We start from the raw sequence: 27,807 nt of genomic DNA, 5'->3' as shown, positions 1-27,807 counted from the left end.
GGCATAGCAACAAACAAATACACACACTCACACACACACACGTACACGCGCGCACACACACACAGACACACACACACACACACACACACACACACAGACACATATACACACACACACACACACACACATACACACACACACATACACACACACACACACACTCACACACACACACGTACATGCGCGCACACACACACAGACACACACACACACACACACACACACACACACAGACACACACACACAGACACACACACACACACACACACACGCACACACACACACATACACGCACACACACACACACACACACACACACACATACACACACACACACACACACGCACACACGCACACACAAAGAAGCATGCAGACGTTGATCAGATGACCTGTGTGCTGCAGGTATATTTGCAGGTATGTAAAGAGTCTGTCCTGTTTTGTTTAGATCAGAGAGATGACCCTGCTCACCGCCAGCTACATCAACAGCGCCTATCAGCAGAAAGCCGCCGCCCACCACCTCTCTGCCCCCGCCTTACTGGCGGCTCAGCCTGTCAATCTCAAGAGCAAAGAGCTGAGAAGCAAATCACCACCTGCGGTCGGCAGACCAAGCAAGGCACCGACTCTCCTGTGATCGCCCTCTACAGGCTGCAAGTACAACTCCATCTATCGGGGCCCTGGGAATCTAGTCTGGCTAATAAGCTCTACTATTACGGCATTCTTAGCAAGCTACAAGGCTAATTAGTCTGGGTACAGGTTTTTGAAGTAGTCGGCACAACATGGAATTAAAGTAAACCAAAAAAAAAGGGCTATGCATTACCTGGCTGCATGCTGGTTGGCTAGTTGGAGTAACACCTTTTCGAAATGAACCTATCACGTCTCAGTTTGTGTTGCTGCAGCAGTGAAAGGACCTGTAAGCGTTAACCAATAAGTATGACCACATAACCACTGAGCTCGGTCCCCCCTCCTCCTCAGATCACAAGGTACTACTACATGTAGGTGATCTGGGAGTCATCCCTTGAGAGTGGACTGATCAACTTCAGGGTGAAGACTTAAGATCCGGTACCTTGATCCCTGGTGTGTAAGGACCTTGTCTCCTCACTATACACGCTCATTCATTCAAATGTGTACTCTTCTTATTCACGCACCAAAGAGAAAGTCAGTACTATTTATTGAGACAGCCAAATCCATTGCTGTTAGTTCGAACGATTTGAGTCGAATGATCTTTGTAACAGCACTTAAGGTGATGGAGTATGTTTTTCATACACAAAGCAAAACTTCCGGCTTTTATTGTCGTATCAGTTTTGATACTATTGGTGTCCGGTCACGACGTACTGAAAATGTAATGCGTGTGAAACGGACAATAATGCTTTATTTAAGAAAAGTGGAGAGGGACGTTTTCAATATAGAACTTTCGAGTTCGCTATGAAATCTGAGAAGAGCTGAGTCATGAAGAGCTGAGTCAACATACTGTATGCAAAATGTGTTGTGTATGTCGAAGAGAATGGGGGGTGGGGGGTGACAGTTGTCACTGGGAGGTCTCTATTGAAGGTGAGCATTCAAATGCACAGTATTGGGAATGTTGGATGTGTTGAGAAAGACTGGGCTCCAAATTGCATGAGCAAAAAAGTGAGAAAAGTCAGCCATCTTAACCATAATATTTCTAATAGACACAATGAGATGACAGTGTTAAAGACCAGGTACAATACAAACTCATGCTGTAGACTGTATTCCCATTTAGGGAATTAGGCTTCTACTGTATGTCATCCAACAAACTGGAGCCCTGGGCCGTATGAGCAGTTTGTTTCAGTGGTCGCATTCTATTTACTCTTGGTTACTGAATTGCCTGTGTGTTGAGACTTAAATAGTGCAGATCTCCAGCTGGCCTGTTGGTACAAGTCAACCCTATTGTTTCACTTCTCTGCTTCACTTCACTTCTGCTTTCTGATTGGTCAAGATAAAGACAGAGACAGGGAAGGAGAACGCTGTCAACCACCGCCTGGCATTTCTTTTAGTCAGGTGGGATTTCATTTCAGGAAGTTAATCGAAATGACAGTTCAATTATTTCACATTTATTGGCATTTATTTTCAATGGTTTCACAGAATTCTTTTATTTTGTATTTCTTATGTCACAATAAACTGAAAATGAGAAGCTTCTTACAACAGTTTTTAATAGTGTAAAATCTAAATGTAATTGACCCCAACCGTGGTTTTAGTAGAGAGGTGGGTGTTGAGATTGAAACAGTGTTTGAAATGAAGTTGTGCCTTTTCTGTTTGGATGTGAGACAGATGAGGAGACCAGGGGCCTCATTTATAGAAAGTACTTTGAATCAAATTTGATCTTACCCGTGTCGTAGTTAGAAAACCACATCAAAGTAGTGCTATTTCAACATTTAGTTTTGCGCATATTGAGTAAAATACTGTGGGCGAGGGGCACGCACACATGCAATGACATTTTTACCACGTCACTGACACTGAAGTCACTGACGCTGTGGGGATGCTAAAATTGTCCCCATATGATCAAACCACCCCCCCTGATTTTCTTTTACAACTTGAGTACTGGTTGTCATGATCAAACGTTACAAATGCAACTTACCGAGAAGCCACCCTTCTCTGCCCTCTCCCGCTCACTTGGCTTAATTCAGCGCTATAATTGAGCCGCTATCACAGGGCGTAAATACAAAGCTCATTCACCTGCGTTCAATTTCAAGTATTTGGTATACTTGGTGCTTACGTCCGTTTAGAAAAATGTGCTTACGTGCAAGTCAAAGATGACGTTCAAGTACTTTTTTATAAATGAGGCCCCAGAGGTACAATCCATTTTTAGGTGAAAGTGGGCTTTGGCCCACTTACCGTTTTCTTTAAAATTCTGCATACATTCACCTTAAAATATGAGCTTGAAAGCATAATTACAGTGTTATCATCATTGACAACTGATTAAATACATTTCTTACTGCTTGAGGCATTTTTTCTTTGAATGAGAAATGTGCTTTTCTGTTTTCTGCTTTTCTGTTGTCTTGTTTAAATTGTTATTAAGTATTTATTTTGATATGCAATACATTTATATGTAGAATTTATATTTACAATTGTCAACATTGTAAAAATATTTGAATAAACACCCGTGGCAAACTAACACTGTTTCAGTTGTGGTTCAAACAGGTGAACAGGTATCCCCACAGAGCGAGTCCACTGCCTTCAGCCTTTTAAAGCAATGGTTCTTTTTGTTTCAAGTTTTATTGTTATGACACAAGTGTAAGAGAGTAAAATGCTTAGCCTTCGCTTCCTGACATTGCAGCACAAACAATAAGGCGATAGGCAAGTCAAGGCAAGATAAGTCAAGACAAATAAAGAGACAATATTAACATAAGTGAGACAATTGGACAAGTGGGTGTGGTTCTCCCATAGAAACACAGACTGATTTCACAACCTAACCGTAAGAAACTCTAATGTTTAAATACAAAACAATTCATTGCCCCGTAAGCTCCCTGTACATCACTGTTGTCCCTCCCCCAGCCTGCGTACCAGCCACCTGATAGGCTGTCCTGAGGACGATGCTGGAGTGCACAGAGCAGGGACTGACACACCTTCATTCCAGGCAAGGCGAGGGGGGAAGGGGGACATATGACACCTAAACCTGTCTGAACTAGTTAGAGGCACATTTTTCTTTGTGTTGTAAGGTAGGGGGACAATGAGAGGAGAACTTCCAGTCAAAGAGGAAGTCCTTTATCACTGTGTCATATCATATGTAGTCAGTGTGCGAATTACATCACGGTGTGCGGGGGAGCCCAGGGATTAAAGAAAAAAAAAAAAAAAAAAAAAAAAATCTCCTGACGGAAAAAAAAATTCTGGCCAAATCGGGGCCGGTGGCTTTCCGTGTGCAAAGCACTCGTACGATTTTCCGTTCTACGTTCTAATGCTTTGACTTTTCTTTCGAAAAATGTGAATACATTTCCGCGTTGTCGAAAATCAATGACACATCGCTAGTCAACTAACACGGCTTGTTTTATGAGCCTGCTAACAATGTAAAGTAGTGTTCTAGTTAACTAGGTAGCAGTCCAATCCATTACGTTGCAGTATTTTGGCTTGACTAGCAAGTTTGTGTTGTGATTCTCAACAACGTTGAAACGTAGTTTCACCCTTTTCCATATTTTTGAATAATAAATGTGTGGACTGACGATGTAGCACAGCCTAACTTATTCTAATAATTATTTAACATAGTTTTATTGTGATAATTATTCCCCCCTCCTCCCAGACTTACAAGGTCACATTATTATTGGATTGGTTGTTTACGTGCTGGGTGAAGTTAGCTAAACATTTAACCTGCTAGCAAGAGAAACATCATGTCACTCTTCAAAGGTCTAAAGAGGAAAGTTGACGGTGGAAACAGGGCATTTAGGAATGGATGGAACTATGCGTTAATCCTACCTGGTTTCATCAATGCAAAGCCATTGTGAGACTCACATTTTCCGTGCTCACAATGAATGTTCCCTTCCACCTATACATGCGAGTCGTCCTTTTCGTCAATGAATGTGATAAAGACGCACTGACTAGAGGAATCGATTGGTGCATAAAAACCTTGAGAACTGCCGGATTAAAGTGAAGTCCATAATAATAATACATTAGACTTATAGCGCTTTTCTAGACACTCAAAGATGTCCATATCACCAGATAGCCAACAAATAGTGACCGATGGGAGATGCCAGTTTTTTTTTAGTTGTCAATGTTTTTCATAAAATTAAACTGCATTTGCTTTGTTACTGTTCACATGTGTGGTGCAGTCACATAGCCTATAAGTAAACATTAAGTTTGAATTATTTACTGAGCTGGCGTTACTTTTTTTAAACCACACACCGCATGTCGGCTATTTCAGCAGCACGCACCATGTCCACCTACTTATCACTATGAGGGGTTCAGCGTCAGTGCACCCCGCTCTGTTACCTTCGCATAGTTGTAGCCCATAAAGGCCTATATGTAGGCTATATAGGCTATTATATATCATTTATATACCTAATACCAACATCAAAATAGATTGTATGCCTCTACAAATCATATTACACCAGGTAAAATCTGTCACAATTTGGAATATTTTAGAGCTCCCCCAAAATTTCACAAACCATGTTTCCAGGGGAGCTCATGTCACCACTAGGGGAGCTATAGCTCCCCGAGCTCCCCCTTATTTCGCACCCTGTATGTAGTGAAACTGTATGATAAATATGGCTTAGAATGAACAGAAAGATAAAAGCCATTGGTTTACAGCCATAATGACAGTGACGCCCCCTGTGCTCCCCTCTGCTAGTATAAAACAACAAACACCAAACTCAACAATTGACTTTTTTTTTTTTTTTTTTGCATAACACACCCTTAAGGCCTGGTGCTAGGTGACCCAGCAATTATACCAATAATGATATACTTAACTGCCGTACATACCTCGAACTAGCGTACTTGCCATATTGTACCTATCACTTATCACTATCAGGTTTTATACCACTATTCTTCTGGTTAGATGCTAAACTGCTGGTACTTGTACTCTGCAATGACAATAAAGTTGAATCCAATCTAATCTAATCTAAATTGCTCCCTTGTTCTCACCTTCTTTCTATACCTGACAGCATAACTATTACTCCCTATTAGTTCCTACAGAGATAACAGAATAACTATCATTCCACTGGCTGTTCTGCTTTGACCTCTGAGCATTTCTGCCTGAGTTTCTGTCTGTGGTAAACACAGGCCTATGTTCCTGCTGAGGTAAGTGTAGTCTCTGTAGAGAGCCTGACAAAGCTCGTCAAACAGGTTTGACGTGATGGCCCAACGTTTCCCAAACAGGGCGGAACCTTGCTCACGGTGGTTCACTAACCTCCCCCACCAAACAAGAGTTGTCATAGTATCTACACATGAGGTCATCTTAGTCAGCACCATTAACATACCTAGGCCTACTCATTGTTTCTGTACTTAATATTACTAATTTGTCAATTAATGACAATGAATGATTAGTGTCTATACACCCTCTTTGTATCACAGGACAGACAGAGTAGCTGTGACATACAGAAACAGAGACCAGAGGACACCAAACCTCAGTGGCTTATCTGTAGGCTACACCATGTAGGCTACCAACACAACTGTCAGATGTAGACAATGCAAATAATCAGACAACCAGCGTCTGAAGCAAAGGAGTGTGTGGGGGTGTATGTGGCTCTGGGATCTATGAACTGAAGTGTGTGTAGAGGGTTAGGAAGACAAGAGAAGATGTTACAATCTAAAATCAATCCTTTTGGGCTAAATGTCCAGTGGTTTCTACAAGGAAATAATAATAACAATATAATAATAATATATGCCATTTAGCTGACGCTTTTACCCAAAGCGACATATTGCAGTGAGTGCATAATTCACTATACATCCCAGTTGGACATATATACTGTCACCTTCTTAAAATAAAAGCTGAAGTCATATTTTTAGGACTCATCTTGCCTATTGAGATCAGTACTTTAGACAAAGATGAGATGAGGGATGATGAACACCCCCCCCCCCCCCAAAGAGCCATTGCTTTTTGGTCAGGCTGCATTTGTAAATAAGAGATTGTTCTTACACGTTTGCCTGGTTAAATAAAGGTTAAATAAAAAAATAAAAACAGAGGGAGTCATTTTAGACTTTGAATTGCCCCTTTTGTATGAAATGTGCTATACAAATAAACTTGCCTTGCCTATTGAGATGCAGCTCAACCAGGGGAGGCCAGGCCTGTGGCAGAACAACATGTGGAATGGTACCAAACAAACGTGAGCACACATGAAGCTTGAGGGAGTAACCAATACAAACATGGTGAGCTCAACTGGGTCAATGTGGTGTTCAACAGACTCTCGGTAAGAAGTCTCTTATGAATTTACACCTTTTGTTTCACTCAAGACCAGTTCAATGAGTTAAAATGACTAGGCTTCACACTGTGTTGTAGTGGATTCACATGGTCTTGTACATTATTAACCCATAGGTTAGATAGCCAACACGCCATGCAAATTGTTCCCAGAGGGTTGTTCCTCTTTGTTCCCCTCCCCCCTCCATCTCCACAGTGATTTTCCATTGAGCCAAATGGATTCACAACAATGGAACTATTCCTCACATTTTAGAAGGTGACCGATAGCAATTCATCCATTTACAATTCTCATCTTAATTGAACTAAACAGGAAACAAAGCAGGAGGGCATATTTGTTAAGACAGGTTTATTAAAAATCAAAACAATATGAAACTGTACAATCTATGACATTCAAACATCCACATTTAAATGAGTGACTTTAGTTAACATGGGTATGGGTTTTGTTTTTCCAGAGGCATCATTTTATTAAGAGTCAACAGCGTATAAATAAAGGTGGTGCTGGGTGGTAACATAACATGTGGCAATTTCCTTTACAATTTGCATCCCTCAAGTAACAGTTAAAAATGGCACACTCCCATTCCAATAAACAAAATGTCTCTTAAAAAGCAATTTACAACAAAATGAATATCCCAGCGCAGAAGCGGTTCTTTGGGTGACAGGCTTGTTTACATGGCTTCCATTAATTAATTGGACATGGCTTCCATCTCTCTGGGCTGAAAGGAAACCAACAAAACAAAACATGAGGGGAAATTGGGTTCACATCATTTCTCAATCTCTTCATATACAATCAATTATTATATACACCAATGTATAAACCATGACCATACGATTACATTCAATTCATACGTAAAAATGCATCACCATCAGTGTAACCTTTCACTAGAATTTCATTGGACCACTCACCTCTGCCTTGCTGTATTTCTGCTCTCTTCTTCTGGCAAAGAACTGGAAGGAGAAAAAAAAAGACGACATGATTATTACCAAACGGAACATTACAACTTTACTGTTACACCAAACATATGAAACATCCTAAAAAGACGACACATCAAGCTGGTGAATCCATTTGTAAACAGGTCTGAAAGGTAACCGTCCCAGGCCGACTCACCAGGACGAGCAGGCCGGCGGCCACAGCCAGGATGACCACCACGATGACGGCGATGACTCCCCCGGTCAGCCTCTTCATGGTGAAGGTGGGGGCCTCCTCATCCACATAGTACACGAGGATGTTCTCCATCTCCAGCTTCTGACCGTCCACACTGGGCTCAAACTTGGCCTGGTCCTTGAACAGAGGCAGTACCTTGACCTGAAGGCAACAAACAAACCAGTCAATGATCTGTGCTTGCAGAACAGTGATGAGATACCCCCCTGTTGTTTCCCTGAAACAAGAAGGCAAGAGTACTAAGTGTATGACTTACGTCTTTCTCCATGTAGTAGGCCAAACCAGACAGGTCAGTCTTGCGGTCTCCCATCGGCTTCTTCACATCCACAACTATCAGTCGGGCCTTAGGGTCGTACTGCAAAATAGGGTTAGAAGATGTTTTTGCTTACAACCACACACTGAAACAATTCAATGTCAAAGGCGTTTTCTGGATATATTTAGGATTTGTTTCTCACCTCCACCTGGTCCACAAGGGACTTGTCAAAGCTGTAGCGGCCCTGGATGGCAGTTTCAATGGCACTGCATGGGGACAAACATATATTCAATTACATTACATGCAGAAATATCTTTATTTATTTTTTTTTAATGGGCAGATAACCATGAAATCATAGAGAGATACAATGGACATCAATACGTACGCCTTTAACTTCAAAGCATCCACTGCATTCTTCACTTCCTTGTGCTTCAGCTCCAGACGGACCCAGCTGGGGGCAGAGGGAAGACACAAGGTTAGACTTCCATAGCTGGCACAAAAAGGCTAGTCGTCAAATGTTTATGCACCTTATCGTTATTTTTGAAAATATGTTTTTAGGGCATTTCTGTCTTATCGGGATAGTAGATTATTAGATAGTAGAGATTGACAGGAAGGATGGAAGAGAGAGGAAGGATGACATGCAGGATGTGTCGACGGACGGAATCGAACTGCGATGACACGCCTGACGCCTTAGTGTGCTACACCACCAAGCGACCACGCCTTATTATTTGACATCACTACACACATCAATCCAATGTCTGGTCATTTGTGGGAGTAAAGGTTGTACAAGATTACCCGAAGAAGAATGTAACTTACTAAGTCTCCACCAGCTTCTCACACTTGAGGTTCTTGTCTCCCTTGTCAGTCCTGCGGACCCCAGCGCTGTTCACACACCAACACTCCTCTGTGTTGTTGCACTGCTTGGCCTTGAATTTGCCGTCGTTCTCACACTCTGGGTCATAGATGCCGTCGTTGTCAACGAAGGCGGACTCAACAGGCTTTCCACCCACTGTACGAGTAGACAGGTTCTTCTTTTTACGCCACATCTCCACCTTCATCAGGTAGCACTTGGGTACCACTATGGAAAAATGGAAGGAATGAATGAAACATGTCCAAAGGTCAGGGCATGATAACCCACAAGCCTCTCCCCTAATAGAATGTCCATCAATAGCCTGTGGCTTACACTTTTAACATGGCTGTAATTCAATTGAGAGTACATACTGGGAGTATCAAAGAAGTTTGGAATAGAAAACTGCTAAATGTTACTTACATTTTGAGCAGTCCAGAGCTTGCTTATTCTCAATCCCATCATCCAGCTGGATGGTACACTTGCAAGGTTCACCATCGCAGGTGGCCCACTTCAAAGTGTCACATCTACCTGTGGAAATAAATCAGAATAATCAGAATTGTGCATCATGGAAACAAAGATCTAACAAATAAATAAAGAGACTTCATAGAGAAGAGCACCCTGTCAGTTGGGAAAGCCCCAGGTGCAGCCTCTGAACACAGGCCAGTCTCCTGGGTACAGGTATCTCTTAACTGGGCGTTGGTTACACAAAACACCCAGGTCTGCTGGTGGAGAACAAGTCTTCTTCCCCACCCCCACTCCACTCTGAGCACCGAAACTCGACGGTACTAGACTATTTCAACAAAGTGTTACTGTACGCCTAGCTTCGTGGTAATCATTCAACAGGTTTTGATCATTAATTTACAAATAGCCGCTGCTGGCCTGTTCGGGTCGGTGTGGCGCAGAGGGCGCAACTTCCTCATAGCCATACACTGGCCGCCAACTCCTTTTAGAGTTGTACCCCATCACACTATCTACGGGTAGGTTATTTATGAAATTAGAGAACAAAGAAAGGCAAATGTTTCACCTGCGTTGAAAAGTAAATTGAAAAAGTCAAATTAAAATAACTTACACTGAGCCGCGGCGCCCACTGCGAATGTCAGAAGAACAACCGCAATCCAAATCTTCATGGTTAACTTTCTAATTAACCTTTTTAGAACAAAAAAATGCTGAATGAAAGTTCCTCGCCGGCTGTGTGTGACCGTTCAGCACGAAGCACCAAGATGGAGTAAACACCTGGAGGACACGGGCGTGCTTTTCTAAAACACAGGTGCGGTCTCGTCCAACCAGTTTCGAGAGAAAAGTCCAAATGAGCTTTTGATCAACGAATGAGATTTGTTGTTTGTTTGTTTGTTTGTATAATCCTGGAAATGTTCGATATAAATCGAAGAAACCGTGTCCGATGAAGATAGTTTGGAGGTTCTACACACTGCTGATAAGATAAGAATTGAGGTACTATATTTATAGGAACTGAATCAGTCTCATGACGTCAGGATAATTTAAATAAGGAGGGCATGTGAGGTATTACCTCGGACTCACCTTTTTTTCCCGCCTGACCATATTTGGGTTCCAGAGAGAAAGAAGAGATTTTTCCAAATTGCTTGATTGATTTATCGCTCCAATAGTCATCTTCTGGTTTTATTGCATTTCCACCTAAAGTTAAGATTCTCCGCTTGAAAGTGCACCTGAAATCTGCAGGAATTGCGTGATACAATTCATGTCATCATGGACCAGAATCTCAAAGGAATGTTTCCAACATCTAATGCAATCGATGTAACAAAGAATTTAGGCTGTTTTGAGAGCAACGGGAGGCCTGTATAGTGTTCCTAATAAAGTGTTCAGTGAGTGTACATACTCTATTGATTCTACAACATCAATATGTGTTACCCTATGTTTAATCTGTGAGAGACATTTTACAGAAATATCCAAAATGTATCGTTTTTTTCAATATCTCTCCCAAAACTGGGCATGCCTTGTTACAGGCATAGCAGATGATTTAAAACTATAAGCTACAGACATTCTGTTGTCTTATTTGTTTCATGATTTCCCTGTAAAGTTTGAGCACATGTATTTCACCTGCTAGTCAATACATAGAAAACAGTGCTCAGTAATGAGACAATGGAGTCAAACTGTCATGGGACAATGGCATTGTCAGAAGAAACATTAGATACAGTATGAGACCCAGTATCATCTGGAAAAACTCTTGATTGGAATTCTCACAAACTGAAACCAGGATGAACACAGTGTTGTTGTGCCTCAAGGCTCCACCACGTGGTTGACTAATGACTATGAGTCACTGCAGCAGGTCCCAGGGATTCTGGTGTCATATTTCTCACATCAGTCATATGACACAACAGTATCTGGTACTGTGGAAAATTATTCTCTGGTCCACCATTTCTAAATGTATTTGGGTATTACATAAGACAAACGTAAATGTGAACCTGAACTGATTATCTGAGGTGAATAATGTGTCATTCTACAGGCTAGAATGGTTTTCATGTGAATGTGATCCAGGATAATAATAATAATAATAAGTATAGCTTTAATTTATATAGCGCCTTTCAAAAACCCAATGACGCTTTACAAGGGAATGAAACGGACAGACAAAACAGAAAACAACAAAACAAAAACTGAAACAATGACTAGGGGCCAAAGGCCTTGGAGAACAGATGTGTTTTGAGGGCAATTGAAACCTATTCTTTAGAAAGCAGAGTCAACAGGTCAGTCAATTCTATTTAAATTCAGTAAGTGCTTTAAATGTATAAATAAAAAATGGAAAACATGTTGCTGTAAAAATAAATTCCCAATATGCAATTTCAATATAACCTACTTCCTGAATTAACTTAATTATAACGGACCCCAACCCTGATAGAAAGTCATTGATCAACTATTAGTTCACCATTTTCAAAAGGCCTCTTTAAACTCATTAAACCTTTCCCGAAGGTCATACTGTACATTTCAAATGTATGTTGTAACCTACACAAACTGTACAACCATATAGGCTGGTTCTTGGCCCTACAGACACAATAAACAACATAAACAGTGACATTTATAGATAATATACAGGTATTTAGCTGATACCAAATAAAAGTCCTTTGGTTATTATTATTATTAATAATAATAACAATAATAATAATACATTAGACTTATAGAGCTTTTCTAGACACTCAAAGACGCTTTACAAATTGAAAAGACTGAGTACTAATAAAAAAGAAACAAAAGGGGAGGGGGAGAGGGTTAATTGGTGAAGGCAAGCTTGAAGAGGTGGGTTTTGAGGGCCTGTTTAAATGTTAGGAGGGTGTTGGCCTGTCTGATGTGGTTGGGGAGGGCGTTCCAGAGGGACGGGGCTGCGGCTGAAAAGGCCCCTATCACCCCAGGTCCGGAGCTTGGTCCTGGTGGTCTTGAGGGTGGTTTGGTTGGCAGACCTGAGGCAACTGGTTAAAAGAATAAACTCTCGACCTTTATTACACTGTGCCTTATCGACTTTCCCCAGATTCTGAAGTGTGTGTGAGCAGAGCTAATAAAGCAGGTAGATTGCTTCCTTATCAGAACAGAAGCTGTGCTTGTCAAACATGTATTACCAAGGACCTGGTGAGAGGTCAGTCGCCGCCGCAGGAGCCGTGCTCCCCGGAGACAGAGGCCGCAGGAGGAGCCGTGCTCCCCGGAGACAGAGGCCGCAGGAGGAGCCGTGCTCCGGAAGATGGAACACTTAGACCCCCACCAATCCGGCTTCAAGGCTGGGCACTCCACTGAGACTGCGCTCCATGCTGTCACGGAAGCCCTCCACTCTGCTCAAGCTTCCTGCCTCTCCTCCGTTCTCATTCTCCTTGACCTGTCTGCTGCCTTCGACACAGTCAATCACCAGATCCTTCTCTCCATCCTCTCAGAACTGGGCATCTCTGGCACCGCACACTCCTGGTTTTCTTCCTACCTGGCAGGCCGCTCCTACCAGGTGACCTGGAGAGAATCGCTATCTTCTCCACGAACCCTCTCCACTGGGGTACCCCAGGGCTCCGTCCTAGGGCCCCTACTTTTCTCTCTCTACACCAAGTCTCTTGGCTCGCTAATCTCCTCAAATGGGCTCTCCTACCACATCTACGCAGACGACACTCAACTCTTCCTGTCCTTCCCCCCGTCTGATCTACACGTGGCAACCCGTATCTCTGCATGTCTCGCTGACATTTCAACATGGATGGCTGACCACCATCTCAAGCTCAATCTTAACAAGACCGAGCTCCTCTTCATCTCCGGGAAAGCCTGCCCTCTCCAAGACTTCTCTATCACAGTGGAGAACTCTACTGTAACCCCCTCCCTGACAGCCAAGAACCTTGGAGTGATCCTGGACAACCGACTATCCTGTGCGGAGAACATTGTAGCAACGGCTGTACTCCTGGCTGGGCTCCCCGCTTGGATTACTGCAACGTACTCCTGGCTGGGCTCCCCGCCTCCGCCATTAGACCGCTGCAGCTCATCCAGAATGCTGCTGCCCGGCTGGTATTCAACCTCCCCAAATACTCTTATGTCACCCCTCTCCTTCGCACCCTGCACTGGCTCCCGATAGCAGCTCGCATCAGATTCAAGACCCTGGTGCTTGCATACCAGGCAGCTAAAGGGACAGCCCCTGCCTACCTGAAGGAAATGGTAACCCCCCAAACTCCAGCCCGCTCACTCCGCTCCTCCACCTCGGCTGGCCGACTGGCCCCACCACCTCTACACAGCAGTCGTGCTGCCCGATCACGTTTCTTCACAACACTGGCTCCCCGCTGGTGGAATGAGCTCCCCACGGCTGTCAGAACGGCAGAGTCACTACCCATCTTCCGTCGTAGACTGAAGACCCATCTCTTCAGGTTACACCTTAACTGCTCCTCCTGAGACATCTTCTGCCCCTCAGCACTACAGTCTCTACTGTGTCCCTAATAACTTCTATTGCCCCCCTTGTACTGTTTCTCTGTTTCTCCAGTGTAATATATATATTATTATTTTTTTTAAACTAGATTTTAGAAGAAGGTGATAGGAGAAGGTTTTTCCTTCTATCAATGGCCCCGGGCCTGAGCTAGATTACTCTTCCTGCTACGAATGGTGGTCTGATGATTCACATGCTTAGTATTCAAATGTATTGATTGTAAGTCGCTTTGGAATAAGGCGTCTGCTAAATGCCAAAAATAGACAAATGTAAATGTGCTCCCCGGAGACAGAGGCCGCAGGAGGAGCCGTGCTCCCCGGAGTCAGAGGCCGCAGGAGCAGCCGTGCTCCCTGGAGACAGAGGGCATCGCAACGGCACAGCAGGGCCCCACGGAGAGGCACCGTGACAACAGGCTCCGACGGTGCAGCAGGCCCAGACAAGTCAGGGGGCCCCCATGTTCCGAGACCCAGCCAGGAGGAGGCACCACGAAGTGTGCCTAGTGGCAGGCCGCGCAGACCCCGGCTTATTACTGAGGGTAGGGGAGTGTGGCACCCCTAGCCCTTGGCCAGGGAGGAGGGGCCAGCGACCCCACAGACCGCGACCCAGACAGGCACCTGGACGCGTCATGGAGCGCCAGCACTACCTCCCCGCATGGGGGCCTTACGACCGAGCACTCAGCGGAGAGGGCACCCGGGATGAAGCAGGGTGAGCAAGTGCACCTGTGGCTCGGTGGATGGTCGATTGATTTCCCTATAGAGTTTGAGCACATCGTCATCAGTATTTCATCTGCTAATCGATACGTAGAAAACAATGCTCAGTAATGAGTCAAACTGTAAAATGACCACATGGGTTCATCAGAAGTCCAGCCCAGTCGTCCTGGGGTATTTGTGTCTAACGATTGTTTTTTACAATGAAGAGCACAAATGAACGCCTCAGGGGAGTAGTCCTGTTATTGTGGAGAAGATGATACACATAACAGAGATAAAATATGGGTGTTCCCCTTCTCAGTGGTTTAAGATGTCAGAAATGGGTGTAGCATTGTGTCCCTGGGGGGGGGGGGGGGGGTACGACGACGACAAGGGACAGCAGTGTTGGAAGAGGCGTAGCCGGGCTGAGGAGGGACAGCCAGCCACCTCAGAGAGAGACACAGTTCCAGGTTAGAGAGACACAGTTCCAGGTTAGAGAGACACAGTCCCAGGTTAGAGGAGTCCCTCACTCTCAGCCACAATGAAAGCCTCCTAGACCTTCTGAATACTGACAAATATGCGGTGAGTTAAAAATATGTCTGATACCTCCTCATCTCTAGTATAGTGGTCTTCTCCAGTCACATTCTACTATTCGTTTTGCAATCTAATGTAATAGAGCTTTTTCAAAGACAATCCATACAATACTGATTGTTCTACATTGACATGTTGTTCTATTTTATAATCAACGTCTTCAACAAAGAGAATTGTACAACATGTATCTACAGTATGAATGTGTTAATCAACCTCATCCTTATGTTCAGACATGGTTATCTTACCGTAATTCCCCTAGTTTTGATCTTTAAGCCTTTTAACATGGACAGTAACCTTGAAACATGGTCCTCTGTGGCTCAGTTGGTAGAGCATGGCGCTGACAATGCATAGGTTGTGGGTTCAATTCCCGCTGACCATATATAGTGAAAAATGTATGCACTCACTGCAATGTAAGTCGCTTTGGATAAAAGCGTCAGCTAAATGGCATATTATATATATATATATATATATATATATATATATATATATATATATGTTACGGTACATGTGGGAAAACTAGGGTTAGGGTTAGGTGCTAGGGTGACTTGGTACATGCTGGCATGTCTAACCCTAACCCTAACCATAACCCTAACCCTAACACTAGTTTTCCCACATGTACCGTTTTCCCACAGGTACCGTAACATATATATGAAACAATATAGTAAATTGAAACACTTTCATATACACATGATACAAATACATGAGTCAACACACATATCTTCAGGGATCTCTATAGTAATGGCCTTGTCACGAAGATTGAGAATTAAATTAGGCCACATTTGATACTGGACTGCATAATGATGAAGGTTAGTTAGAAGGTTAGATGGTTGGTTTACTTTAGTTAGTGAAGTCCTCCACTGGGATGTACAGTAAACCGCCTCTTTACGTAATATCTCCTCCTGAGACATCTTCTGCTGCTCAGCACTGCGTCTCCTGAAGACACCCGCTTTCCCCTCTACTGTGTCCCTAAAAACTTCTATTGCCCCCCTTGTACTGTTTCTCTGTTTCTCAAAAAAAAGAAAAAAAGTTTAGAAGAAGGTGATAGAAGAAGGTTTTTCCTTCTATCAATGGCCCCGGGCCTGAGCTGGATTACTCTTCCTGCTACGACTGGTGGATTGATGATTCACTTGCTTAGTAGTCAAATGTATTGATTGTAAGTCGCTTTGGCGACTGCTAAATGCCAAACATGTAATGTAATGAGTCAATCCACATAGTTCTACGCATGGAACTGGTTCCCCACACTGGGACAAAGGCAGGATCTGGCCTGGGGGACTCTTAGGATTTGACATGTAACCCAATGACATTATGGATTATGGTCTTTATTATGGTGAGCATATTCTATTCAAAGAGACTTTGTGGTTATGTCCCACCCTTTTGACTCAATGTCTCACCTGGACATTATGCAAAACATTCTTTGAAATTGCAAAACAGCAAACGACATGCATTTGTAATAATGTACTCTCGATGTTTGACAACTTTTCACTGATTAATTTTGTCATTGACTACTGTATTCATTGACTAATGTTGCCATTAACTAAACTTTTTGAAAAAATATGTTAAGGTAACAGTAAGTAACAGTAGACTCTCCTCTGCCATTGTTGAAGAATGGAAGTGGGTTACAAAAACAACACACCTTTTCACCAACACATCCCCCTCGAAGCCCCCCTGGCAGGAGCAGGAGAAGTCCTCGGGCACGTTGGTGCACCGGGCCCGCGGGTGGCAGGTGGCCTCGGCGCCGCACTCGTCCACGTCATCACACCGGGTGCCGTTCCCTGTGAAGCCGTGTTTACAGGTGCAGGTGTGGGAGCCCACCGTGTTCAGACAAGTGGCGTTCCAGTGGCAGGGAGTGCCCACTTTACACTCGTCCACGTCTGCGCACGCTGTACTACACATTTCTCATGAAAATTTCACATTTCTCATTAAAATTGAAGCGCATGGGGGATTTATTCATGTTGCTTAATGCACTGACCATTAACACATTGTCAGAGCCCTCAAACCACAGCCAGGTTCTGCCTGAGTCCAAACTAGAAATTATTCTATAAGAATATTATTTATACTGTATAATTACATTTTCACATTTTCTCTTTACTCCTTTTCAGGTTTCCCCTGCTACGTGTGGTGTATCTGTGTGCAGTGCTGGGACACGGCTCTGCAGGTGAGTGTGTCTGTGTGCAGTGCTGGGACACGGCTCTGCAGGTGAGTGTGTCTGTGTGCAGTGCTGGGACACGGCTCTGCAGGTCAGTCAGTCACAGGGACTTCTAAAAGTAGCGAGAGTTGAAGGGACGGCTACAGGGTTTGAAGAAAAAAAAGGTTCTACTTTGCGCATGTGAATGAATGAGTGAATGAGAATGTTTATTTTGGTCCCCTATACAATTCACAATACAGATATAAAAAATGTACACAGTCACAGTGCATAACACCAGGACCAAAAAGGTGTAGGCTGAAGCCATGGCTTATTGCGCCTACCCTTGTTACATGTATGCATGTTCCCCCATGAATGCATAATCAAAACATTGAGACTTTTATTTTAAAAAAATCACTTACGCATGTCAACAAAAAGTTTAAAAAAATAATTTAAAAAAATTCTATTTAAACCTCTGTTTTATACTTGTTAATCATCTTATTTTTAAGTAATTTTTTAAATCCTTTTAGTGTACTACACATTTTCATTTCCTTTTCAAAAGTATTCCATAGATTAACTCCTTTAACTGTTATACATCTTTGTTTTGCATTTGTTCTAATCTTTGTTTTCATAAACATACATATTCCTCTGAGTTCGTAATTACTCTGTCTAACTTGAAATAGTCTCTGGATACAGTCTGGAAGCATCTTATTTTTTACTTTATACATTACTTGTGCCATTTTGAAGTCCACCAATTCTTTAAATTTGAGATCATAGGTGTTTATGAATAATTTGTTAGTTGGTTCTTGATAGGCAGCTCTGTTTATAATTCGTATAGCTCTTTTCTGTAGTAAATACATTGGATTTGTGATTGTTTTGTATGTGTTTCCCCACACTTCCACACAGTAAGTTATGTATGGAACTATTAGAGAACGGTACAGTATGTGTAATGAATTTGGATTAAGTATGTCTTTCGTTTTATGCAGTATTGCAATAGACTTTGATATTTTAGTCTTTACGTAGTTTATGTGTGTTTTCCAACATAGTTTGTGGTCTATAACAACTCCCAAAAATTTGTTTTCATAAATTCTTTCAATTTCAACATTATCTATCTTGATTTGTACTTGACTATTCATTTTTCGATTTCCAAATATCATAAGTTTAGTTTTTTCTAAGTTCAATGACAACTTGTTTGTGTCAAACCATCGTTTTATAGTTTTTAGTTCCGTTTCCACTGTATCCAGAAGCTGCTCCAAATCTTTGCCAGAACAAAATAAATTTGTATCATCTGCAAACAAAACAAAATGTAACAACTTGGACACATTGCAAATATCATTGATGTACAAAATAAACAGCTTTGGACCCAGCACTGAACCTTGTGGGACCCCACATGTGACCCTAATGCGGGGTACACACATAAGGAGTTTTTGGCCGGTTTTGGCACGATTTTTGGATGTCTGAAAACGACAGAAAACGAGAGAAAACGCCCGATTTTCAGATGGATCTTAACATTTTCCTATAACAAAATCCTGTGGTGTGAGGTGTGTTAAGAGTCAATTCTCTTCAATTGTGCAATCAACTCTCAACTCTCAACCTGCTCGGAAAATGGTCGTGGGGAACGACAGATTCCGGACTCTCTAGTCTCGTTCCCCAAGCCAGAAATCTCGCGTGAACCCATCCTTTTAATATTGCCTTTAAATTACAAAATAATTAAATTAAGATTATATAATGCTTAAAGCACTTTGAGCCGCAACGTTTGCAGGAAAAGCGCTATACAAATAAAGTTATTATTATCTAACGTAGTACCCTGACTGACCTGTACGAGACAACCATGTGCGACAGGGCAAATAAAGTGCAGAAAAACGAAAAGAAGAAGTCTGCTCGCTTCTTGATTGGCGAGCAGGGTTGCCAGATGGGAATGACATTTTCCACCCTAACCACAGTCTAAAACCGCTAATTCCACCAAACAATCTGGCAACCCTATGATTTCTGGTCGGAAGTATTGAACGCATTTCACATTTACGATTGCCGGCCACGCCCATTTTCCGAGCAGGTTGCCAGGAGAGTTGATTGCACAATTGAAGAGAAGTGACTCTTAACACACCTCACACCCCAGGATTTTGTTATAGGAAAATGATCCATCTGATAACCGGGCGTTTTCTGTTGTTTTCAGACATCCGAAAATCGCTGAAATTGCAGAAAATCCTTATGTGTGTACCCAGGGGCGCCGCTAGAGATTCTGGGCCCCATGTAGTCCAGTCAATCTAACTCAAAAAAAGGCCCAACCCAGGAGAAATTGCAATAGTAATGTTTCATAGTTTTTATTGTTCCTAATACCCTCCTGCATAATATACTAAAAGTCTTAATTAATTAATTTATTGGATCATACTTTTTTCAAGGTCAAAAGAGGTTAAACAATGTTTTAGAGTGACGCCATCTGGGTAAAATGGTGTTAATATTGGAGGGCCTATGTATACCTATCCAACATATTTGGTGTCTTTTCCTATGTTTTGGGGGTCAATCTTTCCAATAAAACACTTTTTCAGAGGATATTCTTAAGTCTTATACCTGTATTAGGGGTACAACTACCCCAACACCCACTTATTTGCCAAATGTGACGCCAGACAATGTTTTCATCAATCAGTTGCCAACACACACTTTCAGTTTTTTACATATTCTGAAAATACAGATTGTAAGCTTTCAAATGATGTGTCACACATTGAAATCGGACAGAAATTGAAGACGACACGAGTATTTGAATGTTGGTGCACCTCAAACACAGAATGGGAGAAAAGTCACTGATGAAACCACAACAAACGCTGCTAACAGTGTTACATCGCTACGAACGTCTAACTGCATTTTTATAAGATCCCAACATACTGAGAGAACATCAACATGCTAAAAACACATTACTACATATTTATGAAAATACATTTTAAAACTTAAAGTTGCGTGTTATGAGAAAAAAAAACGAAACCAAATATTGTTGACACAATAAGTTTCACTCTCATTTTCTGCGACTGGTTTAGCGCTAGACTGGCTTTCATCACAAATGTTCCTCATCATGTGTCACGCCCCCCCCCCCCCCCCCCCCCATCCTGTGAATACAATATATAACACACAACTTGATGCATCATTGATTAATGAAGTGAATGACGTAATTTCAGTACAATTACACAATGAAAACACCACTCCCAGCCTGTCATTGGTAAGTAGTTCAAACAAAGATGTTAGACATTTCTTTAATTCTACCACTCAATACAATAAAACACATTTATAATTGTCATCAATCGTCATTTTTGCTGCATTGAATTACAGGTTACTCTTCGCTAGCGGTTAGCTGACGTTTGCTAGCTAGCCACAGTGTGTGTACAGCTGTCACTGGTAAGTAGCCTAGTTCAAACAAAGGATTAGACATTTCTTTAATTCTACCACTCAATACAATAAAACACATTAGTAGTAGCTGAGAAACTTGAGGTACGTGGACTCACACCTGGGCACTTCATACAATATGTTGCTGATAATGCTGACCATAATATCCGAACAATTGATGGCCATGGAATGTTCCATGGCATGGGAATTATTGCATGCATCACCCCCAAAATTGAACAAGCTTCCATCATTCCACGTATCAAGGTGACAGCAAAGGACCTAACAGATGTCGGACGCATTAACATTGTTCCATATGTACAGAAGTCTGGGGGCCTCAAGAATCTTACCTACAGGGAATGTGAAGAGCACTCTGAAGACGATAGAGAGACGCCTGCTGATAGACTCTGGAAGCTGTCCTTGCTGCTCGGCAAATGCTCAAGGCCTGGATGGTCCGGGATGATGAAAATGCTCAACACTGGAGATCAGCCTGGTCAGTCGTCAGTCATCTTCCTACCCATGATTGACATGGATCCAGGAGATCTGACTTGCATTCATTCCACTCTGCAGTTCGTTCATGATCACGCAGCTCGCTACCAGGTCACTCCAATTCTAACCTTTGATCAACCACTATGGTGGAAAGCGATGACAATTATTGAAAGTGAAGCACCTGGCAGTCCATTGAAATCTATCGTTCTCCGACTTGGTGGGTTCCATGTGCTCATGAGTTTCCTTGGCGCAGTTGGCCATTTGATGTCAGGCTCTGGCTGGCTTTATTCGCGCATGCCATGCTTGGCTGTGATACAACATCCAGACTCTTTGGGGTTGGGAAAGGGGTATCTCTGGGTCTGGTTAGAGAAAGCGACTCATTCAGAGTACAGGCCAGCATTTTTCAGAAACAATCTGCTACCAAGGATGACATTGCTGCTGCAGGGGAAAGGGCAATGATACTAATCTACAAAGGAGCAGAAATGGATTCTCTCAATGACCTCAGGCTGAAAAGTTTTTATACTAAAGTGACTGACAGCAAAACGGCTATCCACCCTCGCAACTTGCCGCCAACATCGTCGTCTGCCATGCTTCACAGCTTCAGAGTGTACCATCAGGTTCAGGAATGGATGGGAAACTCGCTACCACCAGAGGAATGGGGCTGGAGGATCCAAGACTCATGCCTCATTCCCATCCATTCTGACCAGGACCCTGCTCCTCAATACTTGTTGGAGCTTGTGCGCTGTAATTGCAAGTCAGGTTGTGGCACTATGCGCTGCAAATGCCGTCGTCAAGGACTTGATTGCTCTGTAGCCTGTTCAGAATGCAGAGGTGTGTGCGCGAATATGTCGGCACAACATTGGGATGAGGACATGGAGTGAAGGTTACATGTAGGCCTACAGTAAAGGCATATTTCAAGCTTGGTCTAATTTTTTAAATATTGTATTTATAAAGTTTTAATAGGTTTATAGGTTTATGTGGTTTATTTCTCATTGAAGTGTTTAATCTGTATATGATATGCAACATGGTTTTCATAGAAAAACATTAACATTTCTCTATGTTCCGAAATGTCAATGATAATAAATGTGTTATAAACTAATTTGATTGACTTTGTTTGAATACAATAAAATAAAAATATAATTGTGGGTAATGGCCGTTTTCTCAAAAAAAAAAAAATCTCATACTCTGAGCCAGAAATCTCCACTTCAGTAGCACTTACATACACCAAACTTTCCAGTTGTATTCCTATCTACATTCCGAGTTCTGCTATAGAGGGGTTTGTTAATATATCATTCATAGCCTGATTTATGTAACATTTACTCCTAAAAACATGGCAAAGCTTACTTTTTATGGCTGTTGACAGCATTTTCAGATTTATGGAGTGATAAAAAGAGTTATCCAAATTCCCTGTTATAGAGGACCTTGACTCTAATATGACAACAAGATGAAACAAGAATTTTTAACCTGGCTTTATCCAATGTTCAGATTTCTGATCTTGAATGTTATGCAAATTAGCACATATTTCATTAGATAATGCCTAATTTGCATATTTAAACATAATATTTCAGAAAACTTGTAATACAAAAAATAGTAGTCTTAATGTAAGTGATTAACTGGGGAAGTTTCATGGTGATATCTATTAGTTAATTTTTTAATCCTATTAACTGGCTGTGTTGCGCCTGGCACAAAAACCCACATTTTCGACCCCTGAATTTACCTTGATCCAATAAATATTAAGACTAAGACTTTTAATATGTTATTTGGTTGTCCCTAGGGATCACAAAAAAACTTGAATGATTACTATTGCAATTTCCCCTGGGTTAAACCACAGATTGACTGGACTACATGACAGAATATCATTTTGGGCCTCCCCACCTAAACCACCCATCAACCTAAACCCGGTTGAAGTTGATGAACTATTGATGCACTGCAAGAAATCCAATGATGGACATCTTTTGTAAATGTAATTTAAAATTACAGTTAATACAGGAATCAACAATTCAGCAAAGAAATCTCAACATTCTTTAACTTATTAAATGAAGACTTGAACAACACAAGGACAAAAGTATAATTAAATGAAGATTGGAACCCAATTATAAAAGTATAAATCACACAAAAAGTAAAAAATATAATTTTAATGGGGTGGTATTGTGTCTAAATAAATGTAGATCTTGTAAAGATCAGTTGGCCATAATACTGTCAGGATTAGATCAATGAAGAATTACAGCAGATAGATATTTACTGACTCAGCATTGCTTGTTTCACACAAAGACAAACGTGTCTTATACAAGAGGGAGCAACACAGACATGGTGCCAGCGAAATTGAATAGTGAAATGGGAAGATTTTTATTTTTACACTGCGGCAGTACTGTGGAATAGTATACCTGGAGAGCTAAAAACTATATCTAGCCTAATGCACAACGATTCAAGATAGGAGTAAAGAGATCAAATCAAATCAAAGCTAAACGCTGGGCCTTCTTAGTAGCAAAATCTTTAATAAGATCCTTGAAATCTAGTGATGAAGCCAACTTGCTGTGCTGCTGTCATTGTCCTTTGTTACTTCTTGCTCTTCTTCTTCTGCCTCTTTATTTATCTTATTAAAAAAATTATTTTATTAATTTTGCCATTTAGCAGACACTTTTAATCCAAACAATTACGAATTACAGGGACATTCCCCCTGGAGTAACTGAGGGCTAAGTGCCTTACTCAAGGGCACACTAGTAGTGGTGAGGTTTCAGGCGGGATTTGAACTCACAACCTTCCGATCACAAGTCCAACTCACTATCCACTACTAGACCACCACTACCCCACCACCTCTGCTCTCCTCTCTGGCTGCCTTGCTTGAAGAGGGCCCTGGCATGGAGTATCCATAGGTACATAATTCATAATATGTCCTATAATAGTATTAACATAATAACACATACATTACACCAGATTGGCTAACTTAAATGTTATCTAGCTAGCTAACAATATTATTAAGATGCCAGTGGTCAATGTTATTGCAATTACTGGAAGAACTATTAACTAAATATGAATATTAGCTAAAGTTGTATTCAATGCTTGCATGGTAATGCAGCATACATTAAAATATTCAAAATATGTTTGTTAACCCCAAACTCCTACTGCCCACCCCCTTCTCCTTCAACTGGGAGGCTGCATCTGTGCATGACGTCATTAGCATGTAACATTATACTAGTTAGCTAGCTATAGCAAGAGTGCATAGCTGCTGGATACAAATTCACTGAGCTCTAATAACCTATATTTGGACCAAAATTGCCCTCATCTCATACATTTAACTGAAATTATACTGACAGTGCACTGTAAGTTAACTATACTTGAAGTTAATGTTAATTAGCTATAGCGAGCTAACTAGATCATCCACGCAGTGATTAGATCACTAAACCACTGTTTTTAGTGATTTTCTTTACTTTTCTCTTTTGAGACCCTGACTTTGGCTTTGCCTTTCACGACATCGTCCACGCACACACACGCACATTTGATGCATTTCCAATCTGGCTGTCCTCCATCTGTCCCACACACATACTACAGCAGGACATGTTGGTCATGGAAACCTTGTCAGAATATTTGCGGTAACGTTCCTCTCGTCTAGCAGCTCACGCGCGGTGGACTGAACCATGCAGTGAATAAATAGAGGGGTAAATAATAATAAGGCTTAATTGTGTTAAACATAGAGAAACAAAACTCCAGTTTGTTTCTTTTGTGACTTTTTTTAATACATAGAATTATAATTTGAATTCGGCTACATTAACGTCCTTATGATAAAAAAAATAATAATATTATTTATAAATATATATATATTTTTTTTAAAGATTCTCATGGGCCCCTGTCAGTGCTGGGCCCTTAGAATCGTCCTAACTTACCACCCCCTAGCGGCGCCCCTGTGTGTACCCCGCTTTAGCAGTTCAGATTTATCATTGTTTATTTGTACATACTGGTGTCTATTATCAAGATAGTTTCTAATCCATAAATTTGCTATCCCTCTAATGCCATATCTATCAAGTTTTCTTATTAATAATCTATGATCAATAGTATCAAATGCCTTCTTTAGATCTATGAATATCCCTACAGTATAATCTTTACTTTCAATTTGTGTGGATATTTTTTCAATCAATTCCATCACTGCCATTGTAGTGGATCGATTTGCTCTAAATCCAAATTGATGGTCACTCAGTAGGTTTTGTTTTTCTATAAAATCGTCCAGTCTTACTACAAAAAGTTTTTCTAATATTTTTGAAAACCGAGGAAGGAGAGAAATTGGTCTATAGTTGGAAAAACTGTGCTTGTTTCCATTTTTGTAGATAGGAATGACCTTTGCTATTTTCATTTGGTTGGGAAATATGCCGGTTTGAAATGATTGGTTACAGATATGAGTCAGTGGCTTTGCAATGTGTGATTCTGTCTCGACACGTCCTGCCGTTCATCATAGATCATATAAACGTATATATGTATATACAGGTGCATCTCAAAACATTTAATATCATGGAAACGTTCATTATTTTCTGTAATTTAATTCAAAAAGTGAAACTTTCATATATTCTAGAATCTAGATTCATTACACATGAAATGAAACATTTTCATTTTTGATTTTCATGAGCTGTAAGCCATAATCATCAACATAATCATCAACATTAAAACAAAAAAGGCTTGAAATATTTCACTTTATGTGTAATGAATCTAGAATATATAAAAGTTTCACTTTTTGAATTAAATTACGGAAAAGAATGAACTTTTCCACGATATTAAAACATTTTGAGATGCACCTGTAATGTCGGATTAGTTGAGTTTGTAATGTTAATATGTGTTGGATTAATAGGATCAAGTGTCTCTTATGAATTTCTAAATCAAATAGCTAATTGCCTCATTGTCTTGTGCTGCAATGTCAGGAACCGAAGCCTACAAATGTTACTCTTTTACACTGGTGTAATGTGACATAACAATAAAACTTGAAACTTGAAACTAATATTCTTATCTCTAATCGGGTGTGGTCCTCTCTCATCATGTCACTTTCTCTCTCCCTTCCCCCTCTATTCTTTCAGTTTCAGACCTGAGTGACTGTGAATCGGTGGGAGAACTATGCCACACCCATGCAGAGTGCCTCAAGACCAAAGACAGTAGTTTCCTCTGTGTGTGTCTGATTGGCTACAAGGGAGATGGACAACTGTGCACAGACATCGACGAGTGTACGACAGACCACCACGGCTGTGACCCCCGTGCCCGCTGTAACAACACTCTGGGCAGCTACAGCTGTGTGTGTCTGCCGGGCTACTCAGGAGACGGCCTCCAGTGCCAGGACGTCAACGAGTGCCAGACTGAAAACGGAGGGTGCCACGGCGATGCTGTCTGCACCAACATAGAGGGCTCACGGGACTGCAAGTGCAGGGCCGGCTTCACAGGGAATGGTTTCCAGTGTACTGACATTAATGAATGTACCACCCGGGGCATCTGCCACTGGAACGCTACCTGTACCAACAACCCCGGCTCCTACGTGTGCATCTGTAACGCGGGCTACAAGGGCAATGGGAACTACCTGTGTCTGGACATAGACGAGTGCTCTGAGACTCCTGGCGTCTGCTCTGCCTCCTTCGGCTACAAAGGCTGTAAGAATCTGCCCGGCTCTTACCGTTGCACCTGCAGCCCCGGTTACCGGAGCAACGGAAAGACGTGCGAGGACGTGGACGAGTGTGAAGACAGCCGCTGCAGCCTGTTCGCCGACTGCGTCAACACGCTGGGCTCGTATCGGTGCACCTGCCACGACGGCTTCGTAGGGACCGGAGTGACCTGCGTGGACATCAACGAGTGTAATGGAGACAACGCGTGTGACCCCAACGCCGCGTGTAGCAACGTCCTGGGCAGTTACGACTGTTCCTGCCTCCCCGGGTTTGTAGGGGACGGACGCGAGTGCACAGACATCAACGAGTGCGCCACCCCCGACATCTGCCCCACTAGCGCCGTGTGTGTCAACACAGCGGGGTTGTTCTACTGCGACTGTCGCGCAGGCTACACCTTCAACGAATCCCAATGCCAGGACATGGATGAGTGCGTCATGGGGCTCTGTAGCCCGCACTCCGTCTGCGCCAACTCCCCAGGCACCTTCAGCTGCGAGTGCCTAGCGGGGTATACGGGCAACGGCATCACCTGCGCGGACGTGGACGAGTGCTCGCTGGCCCAGCAGTGCCACTCCAACGCCCTTTGCGCCAACCTGCCAGGGACGTACAACTGCAGCTGCCAGGAGGGCTACTCCGGTGACGGGGCGATCCATTGCAGCGACGTCAACGAGTGTCTGGCGGACAACGGAGGTTGTCATAACAAATCCATCTGCGTCAACAGCGAGGGCTCCTTCACCTGCCAGTGTCTGCAAGGGTTCGACCTGGTCAACCGCACCATCTGCCAGGACATAGACGAATGCCAGGAGCTGGAGGATCCCTGTATGACCAACGAGCACTGCTCCAACACAGAGGGCTCCTACGAGTGCCCCTGCCAGCCGGGCTTCACCCGGCCCACGGAGACT

The 27,807-nt window shown here is 42.3% G+C and overlaps 2 protein-coding genes across 2 annotated transcripts in view; one reads left to right on the top strand and one right to left on the bottom strand.

Annotated features, from left to right (window-relative positions):
* The window catches only part of plekhh2 (pleckstrin homology domain containing, family H (with MyTH4 domain) member 2), a gene marked incomplete at both ends in the record, with an annotated part of 38,276 nt that extends 37,645 nt beyond the window's left edge, over positions 1-631 (top strand). Inside the window, one exon of the mRNA XM_080522465.1 lies at positions 446-631. Coding sequence (XP_080378591.1) covers positions 446-631 — 186 coding nt within the window. The remainder of the gene's footprint in view (positions 1-445) is intronic.
* Positions 632-7,335: 6,704 nt separating this feature from the next.
* On the bottom strand, positions 7,336-17,191 carry LOC308160926 (epithelial cell adhesion molecule-like; the record flags this gene model as incomplete). Its single annotated transcript, XM_080534850.1, has 9 exons — positions 7,336-7,572; positions 7,763-7,804; positions 7,965-8,162; positions 8,275-8,373; positions 8,474-8,537; positions 8,657-8,722; positions 9,088-9,349; positions 9,542-9,645; positions 16,932-17,191. 9 exons carry the CDS (start codon positions 17,189-17,191, stop codon positions 7,543-7,545), a joined length of 1,125 nt encoding a protein of 374 aa, XP_080390976.1. The 3' UTR covers positions 7,336-7,542.
* Between the last annotated feature and the right edge of the window lie 10,616 nt (positions 17,192-27,807).

The sequence above is a fragment of the Nansenia antarctica genome (genome assembly GCF_963989245.1).
Source record: "Nansenia antarctica genome assembly, chromosome: 1".
NCBI classification, from domain to species: domain Eukaryota; kingdom Metazoa; phylum Chordata; class Actinopteri; order Argentiniformes; family Microstomatidae; genus Nansenia; species Nansenia antarctica.
This window is presented reverse-complemented; position numbering and strand designations above follow the sequence as displayed.